The sequence below is a fragment of the Solea solea genome, chromosome 16 (genome assembly GCF_958295425.1).
Source record: "Solea solea chromosome 16, fSolSol10.1, whole genome shotgun sequence".
NCBI lineage: Eukaryota > Metazoa > Chordata > Actinopteri > Pleuronectiformes > Soleidae > Solea > Solea solea.
Window position 1 is genome coordinate 24,881,953 of NC_081149.1, and position 15,591 is coordinate 24,897,543.

General features: G+C 45.2%; 2 protein-coding genes across 5 annotated transcripts; one reads left to right on the forward strand and one right to left on the reverse strand.

The window, feature by feature from the left end:
• The first annotated feature begins 549 nt into the window (after positions 1-549).
• c16h16orf89 (chromosome 16 C16orf89 homolog) lies at positions 550-4,727 on the forward strand. The gene is made up of 8 exons (XM_058654081.1): positions 550-855; positions 1,597-1,749; positions 2,447-2,597; positions 2,958-3,075; positions 3,159-3,321; positions 3,533-3,637; positions 3,946-4,035; positions 4,127-4,727. Exons 1-8 carry the CDS (start codon positions 669-671, stop codon positions 4,228-4,230), a joined length of 1,071 nt encoding a protein of 356 aa, XP_058510064.1. The 5' UTR covers positions 550-668; the 3' UTR covers positions 4,231-4,727.
• ift70 (intraflagellar transport 70) lies at positions 4,609-15,496 on the reverse strand. 4 transcript variants are annotated; one of them, XM_058654045.1, is made up of 20 exons: positions 15,271-15,491; positions 14,646-14,711; positions 13,942-14,151; positions 13,391-13,447; positions 13,162-13,297; positions 12,535-12,639; positions 12,320-12,448; positions 11,517-11,566; positions 11,142-11,294; positions 9,589-9,654; positions 8,980-9,033; positions 8,825-8,890; positions 8,624-8,694; positions 8,070-8,277; positions 7,925-7,972; positions 7,261-7,332; positions 6,747-6,850; positions 6,205-6,283; positions 5,345-5,474; positions 4,609-5,203 (listed from the first exon to the last, which is right to left on the reverse strand). In XM_058654045.1, exons 1-20 carry the CDS (start codon positions 15,316-15,318, stop codon positions 5,067-5,069), a joined length of 1,989 nt encoding a protein of 662 aa, XP_058510028.1. In that variant the 5' UTR covers positions 15,319-15,491; the 3' UTR covers positions 4,609-5,066. The 4 variants fall into 4 exon arrangements, with proteins under 4 accessions (XP_058510028.1, XP_058510027.1, XP_058510029.1 ...); XM_058654044.1 differs by having other exon boundaries at positions 8,624-8,700; positions 15,271-15,490; XM_058654046.1 differs by lacking the exon at positions 7,925-7,972 and having other exon boundaries at positions 8,624-8,700; positions 15,271-15,487.
• Between the last annotated feature and the right edge of the window lie 95 nt (positions 15,497-15,591).

Here is a 15,591-nt window from a genome sequence, read left to right on the forward strand (position 1 = left end):
AACGGAAAATCAGAACAGAATCATATATAAATACATTATCTACCTCCTGTAATCAAGAATCTGTCAAAACGGTTAACGTCCGTTTAAATGTAGCATTTTTTCCCTAATACGAACATTTTAAATGTATAACCTCTGGTACTAGTTAGTTGTTCATTTCAAACACCACAGTCACAAAATAATAAAAAATAAATCTGCCTGAAACACAGACACTCAGTGTAACAAAAGACTCACCCAGTCAAATCTTCATCAGCTGCAGTCTCAATATCTACAGTCTTTATCTCACTGTGAGACAGACTTTTCCAACAGGAAACGGAAGTTTGTAAACCACTCACTCTGCCACACCAAAGTCCATAGAGAAAATCACACCTATCATATATTTAACATAAAATGTATTGAACTAAATTAATATTATAATTTTCCTGGAAGTGCAAAACATTTTTACAAAGCTAGAGACAAATTTAACATTTTTCAAAACGAACCATAAAACATTTTTCAAAGTAAATGTGTTTCACGTTTTGTATCAAACTCTGACGTCACGTGTATCCGCCCCCATCACCCCCCAATGTCATAGCAAAGGCAGCCTCTCTCTCTCTCTCTCTCTCACTCTCTGTCTGTCTGTCTGTTTGTACCGAAGCCCCAGACTGATCTGATCCCGGCGTCAGGAGCACATGATGCGGGCAGCGAGGCTCCGGGCGGCCGCCGCGGTGCTGCTGGCTCTGCTGGCCGCGGTGCGAGTCTCTCGGGCGGAGATGATCGATGAGGTCCTGAGCAGCCTCTCCAGAGGAGCGACCTTCCTGGAGCAGCAGCACGAGCACATCAACCTGGACGGGGTGGTCGGGTTCCTCATGATGCAGGGTAGGTCCAAACAAAACAGTCTGGATCCTCCAGTCCCGGTCCCGAACTGTCAAATCACACGCAAACAACTTCGTTCCTCATGTAGGACAAATGACGTCACCCCCATTCATGTGTGTGTGGTTTCTTCTGACCATCCATAATTCCAGCTTGAAGGTCCACTGTGTAACAATTATGTAGATATTAATTATAATTCTTAAAGTGTGTTTGTATGAGTGTATAATCACTTTAAAATAATAAAAAAGAATGTTTTGTTTTTGTAATCTGAAGAACAGACGTTCACTGCGTCCTTCATCTGAAAACAGACTCATGCTATGTTTCATTCACATTACAAAGAGAGAGACGACACAAACACACATTCTTTTGGCGTGGAACAGTTTGGTTCAGTTTGTTTGGTAATGGTACAGTACGGAGTGGGTGGAGCTAGACCCAAGACAGTCAGCTGATTGGGAGACAGAAAAGCGGCACACCTTGTGACCGGTCACAGTCTATTCAGAGACGAACAGGGAAAGAAGAGCTGCTGGACGTCCTCCATTGTTGTCTTTTGTATTCAATGTCCGGTACGACGTCACGCCAACCCAAACCCCGCCCACCAAGTAAAGATACCATTCTCAATCGAAATACAAGCCTGACCCAGGACTTAACCATTCCAAACCGTACTGTACTGTACCACACTGAGCCGTACCATGATGGATACACAGCATTAGAAATTCACCAGGTCCAGTGTTTGTTTTTTTGTGGCAGCTGAGCTGAAGGAAGCTGTTCGGACATGGCCTCACACAGACCTGGTCAGCTGGGCTCAGAGAACCACCGCCGTCGAGCTGGTCAGACGTCTCGACCAAAGCCTCAACAAGGCCGTCGTCGCCCTGCAGCGAAACGACCCCAAGTACTACAGAGGTGAGTCTGACGACAAGCTTGTTGTTGACACACGTCCTTCCCTCTGATTGGTCGTAGGTCGGTCCACATGGCACAGAGGCTAACCCCTAACCCTAACCCTTGATTTACGTCCGTCGGTCATGCCTGTTGAAAGTGGGAGGAGACTACACCCTCTCCAGACACCTTGTAAATAATTGGTTGTCTTGCTTCACCGTACTCAGCCGACAACCTACACCAGGGGATTCTGGGAGATGCAAACACATGCCAAACCCACCATTTTAACTTTAACCTTTTTGTAAACCTGCTTTGTATTTCAGTCGCTCGTTAAAGAATATGTCTTGTACAAATAAGTAAAATAATAAATAATATAACATAAGGAAGTAGGAACATTGGTAACAGAGGACTCTGGGAGCACAGCATCTTGGGAATATAGGCTTTTGGAAGGAATATACAATTTGAGAACACAGGATCCTAGAATATAGATTTTCAGAGCAGAAAAAGTGTTGAGTAACATAACAGTAACATAAAGTAACATTGCACTTTTGGGAGAAAAATTTTGGAAAAGAAAACTCAGAACTCAAGACTTTGGGAAGAGGGGATTTTGGTAACAACACTTTTTGAGCAGTAAACTTTGGGAAGAGATAATGTTTAGAACAGAGCACTTTTAGACAGACATTCAGACCAGAGAACTTACAGTTTTTCATCTTGTCACGTTCAGAGTTTGAGCCCCTGCTTTCGTGGAGTTTCTGGTTGATTCCTCAGGAGTGGAGCTCCACAGATCCCAGCCTGGTCTACTCCTCCACCATGACCACAGAGTGTTACGACGAACAGCTCAGTGACAAATGTCTGACCCTGCTGCTGGGAACCTGGTATGAACACACACTGGTACCACTAACACCACCAACACCACCACTAACACCATCATCACTATCAACACCATCACCACCATCAACACCATCATCACCATCAACACCATCACCACCACTAACACCACCACCAACACCATCATTACATTACATTACATTACATGTCATTTAGCAGACGCTTTTATCCAAAGCGACTTACAATAAGACCATCAACACCATCAAAACCATCACCACCATTAACACCATCAACATCACCATTAACACCACCAACACCATCAACACCATCACCACTAACACCACCATCAACACCATCACCACCACCATCATCATCAGATGTGTGAGTCATGTGTTTTCTCTCAACAGGAAGATAAACGGGACGCCCTGCATCGTCACCAAACCCTGTCGTGACACCATGACTCGCTTCGGTTGTCCACATTACTCCTTGTCCCACCAGCTGCTCTACTTCATGATTGGAAAAATGGTGAGATGTTTGATGGACTTGTGTTTGTAAGTCATTGTGTGAACACATGACTCAGCATTCTGAAATGCTGTGCGTGTCTTCAGAGAGGCTGCACCAACCTGCTGAAAGGCGACATGCGAGCGTCCCGGGTCAACATGACCGAGCGCAACTACGAGAAGATCTTCTGCTCCAACATGATGAAGACCAACGAGGACATCATCAGAGACGGTCTGACCGAACAGACGGTCGACATCTTCATTGAAAATAGTGAGTTCAGTTTCCACAGGACGCTTTCAGAGAACATTTAAATCACCACGGCTTCAAACTAAACACTGGACCAAATGCAAAACGTCCTGTCACAGTTGTCCAGACCAAAATAACTGCAGGTCCAGGATACTTATTCTTAGTGCAAATATTTGTACTAACGTGAATTTTAGTTTCATATTGAGATTTTGCTTTGGCGCTCTCTCTCTCACAGTCCTGATCTGTGGATTGGTTGGTTTCTCCGACTTCTACAAAGTCGATTGGCTGCAGCACATCCTCAGGCTGCAGGACGACGAGGTCGGCTGCTTCGGGAGAGACAGTGAGTGTTCGTACACATCTTCTTACGTCGACGATATCTTCACAACACACTCATGTCTTTATCTCACTGTGAGACAGACTTTCCCAACAGGAAACTGGAGTTTGGTGTGGGAGAGTGAGTGGTTTACAAACTTCAGCTTCCTGTTGGAAAAGTCTGTCTCACAGTGAGATCAAGACGTTTTTGCCGAGTCATTTCCTTTAAAAATTAAAGCTCTCCAGTTCCTTTAACCATGTGAGGTTGAGGAGATACTGGATTTTACACAGTGGTGAAAAAGTGTGGAGTTTCATGGACGGCTGATGTTTCCTCAGAGAGCATCGTCTCTCAGATCATCGGAGACGAGTTGCTGGAGCAGCTGCAGCCACACAGGAGAGTGAAGAGGAGAGAGAAGATACTTCAAGGTCAGTCTGAGTCTGTGCGAGGTTCTGCGAGTCAGATGTCGGATTGAATGATTTGTCATTTTTGTTTATTTCCCTCTCGTCCCGGTCACAGACGGCTGCTCCAGTCACATGACGGCGGTGGCGGTGGGCGCTCTGGGAGGTTACCTGAACTATTACCTGACAGAACAGGACATTACGAAGAGGCCGCTCTCCTGAACACACACACACACACACACTGAGCCTTAGGCTCCTCCCCCCGCTGTCACATGAGCTTAGCGCTGTAGAAGGACGTTAAAAACCGTCCACAGATGATGAAACTTTTAAGACATTTTCTTCCATGCTGCTCATGGACACCAGGCGGCGCCGTCGTCGTCTTCTTAGCGATGACTCATCACATCAAAATCACGAGTCACGCTTCACGCTGCGTTCCATTTACATCAGAAGTCAGAAATCCCGACTTCGGAGTACAACTGGAACGCAGCGTAACCTCCGACATTGCTAGACGTTAGCCCCGCCCACAAACAGAGCGTTTGTGCGAGTGTGGCAAAACTGGAGCGTCGTTGTTTGACACAGCAAAGAAAAAAAAAACAATGCTTTTGTCCAAAAATAATCTTTATTGTCTTTAAATGATGTTTCTCTTCACACAACTAAATAAAAACTTCTATTATCATGTGTTTAAAGTTTAACAGAATAAACACGACTAATGAAACTGACGTTATTGTTGTCACTGTGTGTGTGTGTGTGTGAGAGTTATACTCACTCATCGAACATGTTTTGACAGTTCTACAGCCATACAATCTAAATAAACCCAGGGGGCCTGAGGGGTAACCAGCCCCAACGGGACTCGACTGTTCTCGTGACTTTGCCTCGAGACAAACGGGTAAAAAAAGGAGCTGCTGCACGTCCTCCGTCCACTGGTACGACGTCACAGACGCCAAATCTCTGCTCCACGTACGTTCATCATCATTTATGGTTCATTATGACGTGGTTATGGTTTTCAGTGTGAGTTTGTGTTTATTATTCTCCGAGTGTTTTCAGGGATCGACAAAACGTCACTTGTTCCAGCCGATGACTTCGTAGAAGAGCGCCTTGAGCAGGCGCGCCTCGTAGGTGACCGTGTTCTTGCCGATGTGAACGTGGCTCTCCTCCAGAGGCTGCTCGATCATCGCCGGCACTTCCTTCCCGTAGACTGACGACCAACGGAGACACAGAGACAACGAGACAACGACAACTTTAAAGGGCTTTTTTTTTCAGGGTTAAGGCTCATGTTAAGGGTAAGGGTTTCGTTCTGGGGTGAGTGTGTGTGTGTGTGTGTGTGTGCACAGCTCACCCTCACAGTGCTCCAGGAACTGAATACACTCCTGTACCACGGCGTCCCTCAGCATGACCATGTGTTTGGACATGTTCTCCAGCAGAGAGAGGAAACAACGCTTGGCGTAGAACCATGTGTCCGTCCCCAGCTACACACACACACACACACACACACACAGATTGAATCTTAATAATAACAAACTGTGTTAAAGGCTTCAGTCACGCACGTCCGTTTGTTCAGCGGGTGACAGACGTTGGAAAATGTTCAACTATCAAATCTTGTTTCCTTTCAAACGCTCGTTCTGCGTGTTTTTGTCGGACAGAGTGAACGGACCAAAGCGTCATCGTTTTTTTAGAACTTTCCGAAACTAAAACAGCCGCAGACGAGAGAATGGACTTCCTGTTTGCGCTGAAAGAACAAGCGTCGGCGTGACTCTGTCTCGGCGGGCGTCGCATTCCTGAGCTGGAGCTGAACGCGAGCGTGCGGCAGGAACTCTCAGGATGACGGCGTTTGTGGACTCAGCTGCAGTCAAGAGTCTGGTGTTGTGACTGGACAAGGTCAAAGGTCAACGACACTGTCACCCTGCAGGACTCGTCTTTTTCTTTTAAACGTGACATTTTAAAGCACAATGTTATAAATTAAATCGTTAATAAAACATGAACCATAAAGAGATGCAGCTCCCCCTAGTGGCACTTCAAAATTAATTGCAAGCTCAAAAGCACTTAAGATTTTCTCCATTCATCAACTTATTGTTGAGTGCGAGTTATCGCGATGTGCGATAAAATCATCGTATTGTCGAAAGAAAACAACTAAAACCAAACAACGTCGTGTTCTTGTTTTAGGGTTTGTTTCCGTGTCTTTTTGTTAAAATGGCCGACCTTTTTGTTGTACGGCTCCAGGCTCTTGATGACTCGGGAGATTCCGAAGTCGTAGTTTCCTTTAGCGCAGTACAGCGTCCTGAAAAACACAACACAACACAATTTCAGAATCCAAACGATGACAGGACCCTCGCGTCCCCACGCAGGTCGCTTTTCAATCCACAAAACCTTTCGACAACTTTTCGGCTTTGATGTCTCGCTCATTGATGTACGCTGCGAATCGCCAAAATGGACCCCAAGATTCCAAATGGCCGACTTCCTGTTGAGCTGAGGACATGGTTGCGGGCGACTTTTTTGTTCGTCTCGGTCAATAACATCTTTTTCGGGAAAAACTGTTTCACCTTAGGGGGCACTATAGAGCCCTTGAGCAACGCAAGGGTCCGGGAAGTAGGCAAATATCGCTTCTTCGCCAGACCTGACCTCCATGCAAAGTTTCAAGAATGCACGTTAACGCCCTCAAAAATGGCCGTAAAGTCACGGATAACAATAGGCTCCTCCCACAAATTTGTGCCAGGAGCTTTTTCAGATTTTTCTGAACTCACCCGATGACCAGGTTGACGATGCACAGGTGGAAAACCTTTTTGTCGGGGTCGTCGTAGGAGATCTGCTCCTCCTCTTTTTCGATCTTCCTCATCAGCTCCTCCGCCTGTTTCCAACCAGAGTGACGAAGAGCGTGAGCAGCAACGACATGAAAAAAAACTTTACTTCTGTTCTGTCTGTTTCTGTGTGGATCGACTGTTTTTAATAATTACATCATTAGAAAAGCAGAAGAAGAAGGAGAAGAAGAAGAAGCAGCAGGAGAAAACAGTAACACAGATTTTAAATGAAATGAATTCATATTAATGTTGCGATCATTTCTAAACATTTTCGTCTTCATTAGAATGAGACGCTGAACCAGTCAGTGACAGACAGCTGAGGACAGTTTGATCTTGTTGTGAGGACAGTTTGATCTTGTTGTGAGGACGGTCTGATCTTGTTGTGAGGACGGTGACCTCAGGAGAACAAACACATGTGAACCTTCTGCTCCAGGTGTGAGAGAGAGTGTTTGTCCAGTACCTCCTCGTTCTGGCTGGTCATGATGTAGGACACACACAGGTTGGCGAGGACCACAGCGCTGACGTTCAGGATCTACAGAGGAACACAGGGGAACCACATTTAACTCAGTGATGGAGGCAGCAGTAGACCAGCAGCTAAAATCACTGATTTTCTCTCTGGGGTTTGGTGTGGGAGAGTGAGTGGTTTACAAACGCGAACATGTGACACAGATGTCGTACGATTCTGGAAACTGAAACCAAAGTGGGAAAGTGAAGTTTGATTTGTTCACTGTTCTCGTCTGACGTGTATATGACGTGGTTTTCCTCTCACTCTAAAGACGTCAAAGAAAAAGTCGGATCAAACCAGGAACAGTGTCGTGGACCCGGTGTTGGTTCTGGAATGACTTAAGAAGGTCAGACCAAAGCCCGATCCACATGGGAAAACAGGTTTTAAAAGGCTTTCAATGTAAACAGCAAAGCCATGGAGTTTAAACGATGTGTGTTATTTTCTGCTTCTCCAACGTCGCGACATTTAAGTTCATTCTCATTCATAAAATGTCACATGAGAAATGTGGACACACGCCGTGGCCACGAGACCGTGCGCCCCAAACTCAAGGAAAGTCAGAGGCATCACTGCACACAGAAGGAATCACAGCTGTGCACACACACACACACTACTCTTTTACCGAGGGTTTGCGCTTGCAGGGACACTCCTGAATGTTACACTGCTCCACCTGGACAGAGAGTCACACTGTCAACGTTAGCAGCTCCACCCCCGCACACTCTAAACCTCCTCGTCTCCGTCAGCCCCGCCCCCCGCGGAGCACTCACGTTGTCGTAGTGCTTCTTGACGATGGGCTCGTAGAAGCCAATGGCCTCCTTGTACTTGTTCTGCATGAAGAGGACGTGCGCCACATTCAGCTTCCACGTGTCGTCCTCGTTGCAGACCTCCACCGACTTGCGGAAAATCTTCTCCACCACCTGGAAGTTCTCCCGGTTCCAGTAGATCTTGGCCTGAGCCATCAGGACCACGATGTACCTGGAGGTACACACAGACACATAGATGTGCATGGACAGTTTTGTTGTTGGCACGTGGTCAGAAGTTCTTCACTGAGAAGCAGCAAAGTTCAAATGTCTTATTTTGTCACTTCAGTGTTTGAAATATTTCATTCAGATTGACGTCAGTGACACAAAGTGACCACACGAAGCAGCAGAGGACCAGCAGCTCCTGTGTCCCCGCAGCTAAAATCACTGATCTTCTCTATGGACTTTGGTGTGAGAGAGTGAGTGAGTTTACAAACAGTTTCCTGTTGGAAAAGTCTGTCTCACAGTGAGAACAAACCACAAACATATGATAAGATGAGTTATATGAGTGTGTGTCTCACTTCTCCTGCATCAGGTCATAGTCTGCCAGAGCTTTCTTCTGTGCTTCATCGTCTCGAGCCAGCCTGCCCTCCTGCACCTTAGACCAGACAAATTATTAATAAGTTTCCACGGATCACTTTTCCATTACTGTCAGGAACAGATCAAATTACATGTGCAGTGCAAAACACAAGAAATCCAAACAAAACTAAGAGGTCAACAACCTGCTTGGCCAGTTTGCGCAGCTGCTCGGTCAGTTTGGCGCTCATGTCATCAAACTTCCTGAACGCCTGTGAAAAGACTTGACATGTCACTGATGCGTGGTCAGTGTCACTCGTTACATGCATTGTTATTTGGAAATGCTGCTTTTGTGCCGTACCTCCTCTGGAGCCGTCTGGCAGGTCAACAAGGCGTCAAGGAACTCGTACATGTACTGGACCAAAAGATGAAAACAGTGGATTCAGTGGCAGAAACACCTTCCGTGGTTATAACGGTCAAGTGTACGACGGAGTATTAGCGCCACAAAAAATGTTCTCACAGACTTCTAGAATAAAGTCTTAATTTACAAGAATAAAGCTGTACATTTATGAGAATAAAGACGTATATTTACAAGAATAAAGTCGTACATTTATGAGAATAAAGACGTATATTTACAAGAATAAAGTCGTACATTTACAAGAATAAAGTCGTACATTTACGAGAATAAAGTCGTACATTTATGAGAATAAAGACGTATATTTACAAGAATAAAGTCGTACATTTATGAGAATAAAGACGTACATTTACAAGAATAAAGACGTATATTTACAAGAATAAAGCTGTACATTTACAAGAATAAAGACGTATATTTACAAGAATAAAGTCGTACATTTACAAGAATAAAGTCGTACATTTACGAGAATAAAGTTTTAAATGTATGAGAATACAAACGCAGTGTTGATAGAACAGTGTGTGTGTGTGTGTGTGAGCGCAGCAGAGAGCGACTCACCGGGGACAGGAACTTGTAGGTGAGATGGGCGTTCTCTGCCAGGACATCAGCTGCCAGGTCAAAGTACTGAGGGAGAGATGGTGTGACACACGCACAGACATTAATACATTCATTTCATGAAACACTCTCACCTCTCTGCAGCCACGTGTGAAACATGACACGAGCCAACGAACACCAGATTATCAACAACAGTAACAAGACAATTCTGAGAAACAGAGAAAACAGCGTGTTTTAAAGTCGTCATATGACAGAGAGTAAATGTTTGGTGTGTGAGCGTCAGGAGGCTTTCAGCAGCTCCCACATTTACATCACAGAGAGTAAATGTTTGGCGTGTGAGCGTCAGGAGGCTTTCGGCAGCTCCCACATTTACATCACAGAGAGTAAATGTTTGGCGTGTGAGCGTCAGGAGGCTTTCGGCAGCTCCCACATTTACATCACAGAGAGTAAATGTTTGGCGTGTGAGCGTCAGGAGGCTTTCGGCAGCTCCCACATTTACATCACAGAGAGTAAATGTTTGGTGTGTGAGCGTCAGGAGGCTTTCGGCAGCTCCCACATTTACATCACAGAGAGTAAATGTTTGGCGTGTGAGCGTCAGGAGGCTTTTGGCAGCTCCCACATTTACATCACAGAGAGTAAATGTTTGGCGTGTGAGCGTCAGGAGGCTTTCGGCAGCTCCCACATTTACATCACAGAGAGTAAATGTTTGGCGTGTGAGCGTCAGGAGGCTTTCGGCAGCTCCCACATTTACATCACAGAGAGTAAATGTTTGGCGTGTGAGCGTCAGGAGGCTTTCGGCAGCTCCCACATTTACATCACAGAGAGTAAATGTTTGGCGTGTGAGCGTCAGGAGGCTTTCGGCAGCTCCCACATTTACATCACAGAGAGTAAATGTTTGGCGTGTGAGCGTCAGGAGGCTTTCAGCAGCTCCCACATTTACATCTGTGACAAACGGCTGTAAACTGACAGAGAAACGACAGTTTTAAAATCACCCTCGTCTTCATTTTTAACATGGGAGTGAATGAGAGGTTTGAACAGAACTCTCTGTGCTTTTAGGTGACTTTAAGAAAAACTGCAAGTCATATAAAAATGAAAACAACGCACAGGGTTAGACGACAACCAGAGCAACATGTTTATGTAGTAACTGTCTGTGTGGTTTTGAAATTGTGAGCAGGAGAGGTTTGTTTAGAGGTTTTTGTCATTATCTTCCTACAGTGTCCTCACACTCACTCACACACACACACACACACACACTAAAATCTGTATAAAAACGATAAGAGATATCCAAACTTAGCAGAGAAGAGTCCCAGGTCTTGTGACCCGTTTAAAGTTTCAGTCACGTCTCTATGTTAAAGCATGACGACACTGTGAGGCTCCAAAGTGGGCCTTTTTTCGACTGTTTCCCATTCATGTGTATGTGGAAATTATTAGCAGTTTCTTGCGATAAGAAGCCGACATAACATAGATTTTATTTGGTATGTCTTTTGGAAAGTGGCGAAATGTCCTCACGTCCCCGGTTCTCTGAGTGTTGCTGAGCAGCGTGACTCGACGCATACCTCGTGTTTGCAGTAAAGCAGCAGCAGGTTTCCGAAGGTGACGGGCGGGAAGGACGGCTGCTGCAGCAGGAACGCCAACTTCTCAAATCCCTCCGACGGCTTGGTGTCCATGTTCACCAGAGCCTGGTTGTGGAGCGTCACGGGATCCAGCTCCTGACAGAACGCACATGAGCACACGTGAGGTCGTACGTTACCACGCGTGTGCGTCTGTAAAACACTGTGTGTCTACATATACAGCACATGATGAACACAACAATGGGGAAAATGTCATTTTTTAACACAGATTAAAGAGGAGCTTCTTCTTTTTCTATCTTTGACATTTGCAAACAACTAAAACAAACAGTTGCCCGAGCGTGCGTGTAATACTGCAGTTACCTCCTCTGCTCTGGGCGGCATGTCGGTCAAAGCCTCCTGAGCCTCTTTCACTGCAGCACAGGCAAAAACAACACAACACAACTTTATAAACCACAACAAAACAACGTGTGTGAATAAACACTGACAGCCGAAGGAAAAACGCTGCTAAAAATGCGAGAAATGAGCAAACTAAACTAAACTAAACTAAATCAAAAGGTGAAGTCTGTCTGTCGTCGACGTAAAAGAGGGTGAAGGTCGTCAACTGCTCTGCTGGAAAACCCCCGGAAACTGTGCTTGTGTAAAAACTGTTGCAGTTATCAAAGCGTGGGTTTACGTGATGGAAGTCTGGAGTCTTGTGACCGGTTTGAAGTTTTAACCGTGTCTCTCCAAACTTCAGAGCGGTGCTTCTCAAAAGTACCACCAGAGGGGGCTCACGCACCACCGGTGGTACACGTACCACAGTTTGTGAACCACGGTTTTAGACCCTTCTCCATTCATTCCTCAGAGGATGTTTTTTAAAAAGCTTCGATGACACCAGTGACACACACGCTCCCTCTGGTGGTGACATTGTTCTGTGCGCGCGCGCGCGTGTGTGTGTGTGTGTGTGTGTGTGTGTGTGTGTGTGTGTGAGTGTGTGTGAGTGATCGGTAAAACAATAATGATCAGAGTGACCTGATCTCTCGCTCCATCTTACTCTAATGTCACTCAGTGTGTGAAGTCGATGTGAGGAAGACGAGAATCTTAATGGACGCCGCTGTATTTGAACCTTTAACTGAGAGAGCTCAGTGTTTTCTCAGCTGCGTCACAGAGGACATGTCTCTCACGTTTCTTCAGCTGGTAGTCGATGGCAGCTTTGAGGTTAAAGGCCTCGATCAGAGCCGTCTGATGCAGCACCAGCGTGTTCCCCACGCTGTGGACGTCGATGCCTTCGGTTGCCATGCCGACGCTCAGCTCTGCCAGAGGACAAAAACAAAAAGAAGCTCCACTATTACACGCGCTGCACACTGCTGATGTGGTGGTGCAGACGAGGCGTTCGTACCTGGATGTTCCCTGATGCCTCGGTCTATGATCTCACCGATGTGTTTGAGAGCCTGATCATAGTTCTTCAGGCTGTAGTGACACAGAGCGATGTTGTAGGACAGCGCTGAGGCACAAGATTAAGAAAAACATGGATTCAGGGGACAGGGGACATTTTTAAATAACTGTCTTCCAGTTTCACCGACTGTAATGTCCACCAAACCTCAGAGAAAATCAGTGATTTTAGCTGCTGGTCCTCTGCTGCCTCGTGTGGTCACTTTGTGTCACTGAGGTCAATCTGAACAAAGGATTTCAAACACTGAAGTGACAAAATAAGACATTTGAACTTAGTGATGGAGGCAGCATCACTGTGTGTGTGATGTTAAAATCACTGATTTTTCTCTGTGGACAGTTTCAGTTTCCTGTTGGAAAAGTCAAAGGAGGAGGCCTCACCTGTGTGAGGAGGCCTCACCTGTGTGAGGAGGCCTCACCTGTGTGAGGAGGCCTCACCTGTGTGAGGAGGCCTCACCTGTGTGAGGAGGCCTCACCTGTGTGAGGAGGCCTCACCTGTGTGAGGAGGCCTCACCTGTGTGAGTCCACCATACCTTAAGAACATGTTCACGGCTCTATGTCACTGTTTGAGATGTACCTGACACGTATCCCAGCACCTGCATGGCAGACATGAACTTCTTACAGGCCTCCTCGTATTTACCGTCCTGGTAAAGCAGACAGCCCAGATTATAGACGTAATCTGGGTCGTCCTGGGGCAGCTGCTCCAACAGGGACTGCACACACACACACACACACACACACACGTTTGGCTGCAGATAGTAATGAACATGTGGATTAATAACGGGTGACGTGTGACACAGTGATACCTTAGCAGCAGGATAATCTTCCTCACAATATTTGATACAGGCCTGTAGCTTCACCATCTGCACCAGAGAGAGAGAGAGAAAAAGAGAGAATACTAAAGTTTTCGTGACATTTATTAAGTTTCAGTGAACAAAAATGAGTTGATTTTTTAAAATAATAATATTTGGCCAAATATATGAAATAGCAAATATGAATAAATTGTCTTGTCCAATTTATCGGCCTCCCTCTGGTCAGGAAGGGGATTAACAGTGCGTTGAGGGAGTGTCCCTTCAACTGGAACGCCCACTCTACTGGGATTTCCCACTTGGAAAGTAAAAAAAAAACAACCACCAAACCCCAACATGGGATTTCAAGATGGCCGCCACTTGTACAAACACTGCAACTTTTACACACAACGGCGTAAAGACAAGAGCGTGAACTCCGAGGTGACGTCACTCCTGGGTCCAAGTTCTGATGTCAATGCAACAATGCTACAGTGCTAATGGTTTATTTCAGAGAGCCACAAGGGGGCGCAGTCGTTCCAGCGCCTCATGTTGTTTGGTGTCTCCTGTACCTTGGTGTGACTGCTGGTGTTGTCCAGTGTGAAGGAGGCCTTGGTGGCCTCTGGATAAGCCCCGGCTTTGTAGAGAGACTGAGCGTAGTACACCTTGTACTCCTCCACCTCCGGGTGGAGCTGCGTGAGCTGCTCGTAGCACTCTGCCGCGTTGGTGAAGTCCTGCATGTGATAATAGCAGAAGCCCAGCAGAGACAGAGCCGCCCGGGACTGAGACGCAGAGGAGAGAGTGTTGAGTGTTGCTGAGCAGCGTGACACACTACAGAAGGCAATCACGTTACATTCATATTCACCTGAGTGACTGTGAGCGGTCGCCAACATACAGTGCTAGTGATTTATGTCGTTGTGTCATGATTTTTAACAATCTAGTCATAGTATTGCCTGATATTAGCTTCAAGGATTCCACTGATTCCTGAGATTATCGCCATTCCAACACCAATCACATTTATTTTGGTTTAAACAATGTTTTTTGTCACTAATGTTTCAAAATCTTTAGGCTCTTTACGTTACATTTATTCCTCATTGATTACTGATCAATATTATATGTATATATATATACATATATATATATATATATATATATATATATATGTATATATATATACACATATATATATACATATATATATATATATATATATATATATATATATATATATATATGTATATATATTATATTTACACATTTACACCGTCACACTTACCTTCGTGTGCTTTTGAAGCTGGACATTTAGGATGGGAATTGCCTCAAGATAGTGACCGTCTTTAATCTGAAACACAAGTAAAGTGATGTGGTGAGTTATTACTTACTTATTACAGTATTTTAAAGTAAATTCAATTATGATATTAGGAGGTGTCATGCCTGTCTGTTAGGGATGCACAATACATTTAAACATCAGAGATAAACAATAAAATAATACATGTTTTGGAGAAAGACAGAGAGACATATTTTAAAAACAATGTACTATAAAATAAACATGTATATCTATAAATCTGTCCTTATTCAACAGAGGTTTATTTCTTTTATTGGACATAGATTGTTCCTAATAGATCTAATGAGTAACTTCATCCATGTAGCACTGGTCGCGTTAAACGTACGTGTAACTGTTTAAAATGCGACCAAGTGACTCGGTGTTTGTTTCTTAAACCTACGCCGAATTTACGCGCAGCTCGAACGAAACCACGCTGAGGTGTCACGTGTTGCGTGGGTGCGTTTCACGACACGGGAAACACCGAAATGCAAACTTTTTGAATGGGGTTTCAGTCACGGTTAGCGATAGCATCGCTCTAAGCTAGGCAGCTAACGTGTAAGGGAAGCGCTTTACTCACCAGTTTGTAGATCGTCGCCGTGTATTCTCCGTCTTTTATCGCCGTCATGACTGTGAACGAGCACTTTTAACTGCTGTAAACACGCGGAACTCTGAACATTACCACACTGTTACGCCTAGCATCGAGCTACCGTTTGTTTTGGCCAGGGAAGCGCGAGCATAGTAGCAGTAACTTAGCAACGCAGCATGGCGGAAATAGAAAAAACAAAACAATAACGGGCGTGTGTAACAGCCAATCAAAGACGAGAACATGAGAAGAACGTGTGCATCTCTTATTTCCTGCCTAAGATCTGTATGGAAGCCCGTTTCCGCCAGAAAAAAC

Coding starts and splice junctions, on each gene's coding strand:
- c16h16orf89 (XM_058654081.1), top strand. CDS start 669: ATGATGCGGGCAGCGAGGCTCCGGGCGGCCGCCGCGGTGCTGCTGGCT. Junction 856..1,596: donor CGGGTTCCTCATGATGCAGG/GTAGGTCCAAAC, acceptor TTTTTGTGGCAG/CTGAGCTGAAGGAAGCTGTT. Junction 3,076..3,158: donor ACTTCATGATTGGAAAAATG/GTGAGATGTTTG, acceptor GCGTGTCTTCAG/AGAGGCTGCACCAACCTGCT.
- ift70 (XM_058654044.1), bottom strand. CDS start 15,318: ATGACGGCGATAAAAGACGGAGAATACACGGCGACGATCTACAAACTG. Junction 8,278..8,623: donor TATGACCTGATGCAGGAGAA/GTGAGACACACA, acceptor GTGTACCTCCAG/GTACATCGTGGTCCTGATGG. Junction 5,204..5,344: donor GTTCCTGGAGCACTGTGAGG/GTGAGCTGTGCA, acceptor GTTGGTCGTCAG/TCTACGGGAAGGAAGTGCCG.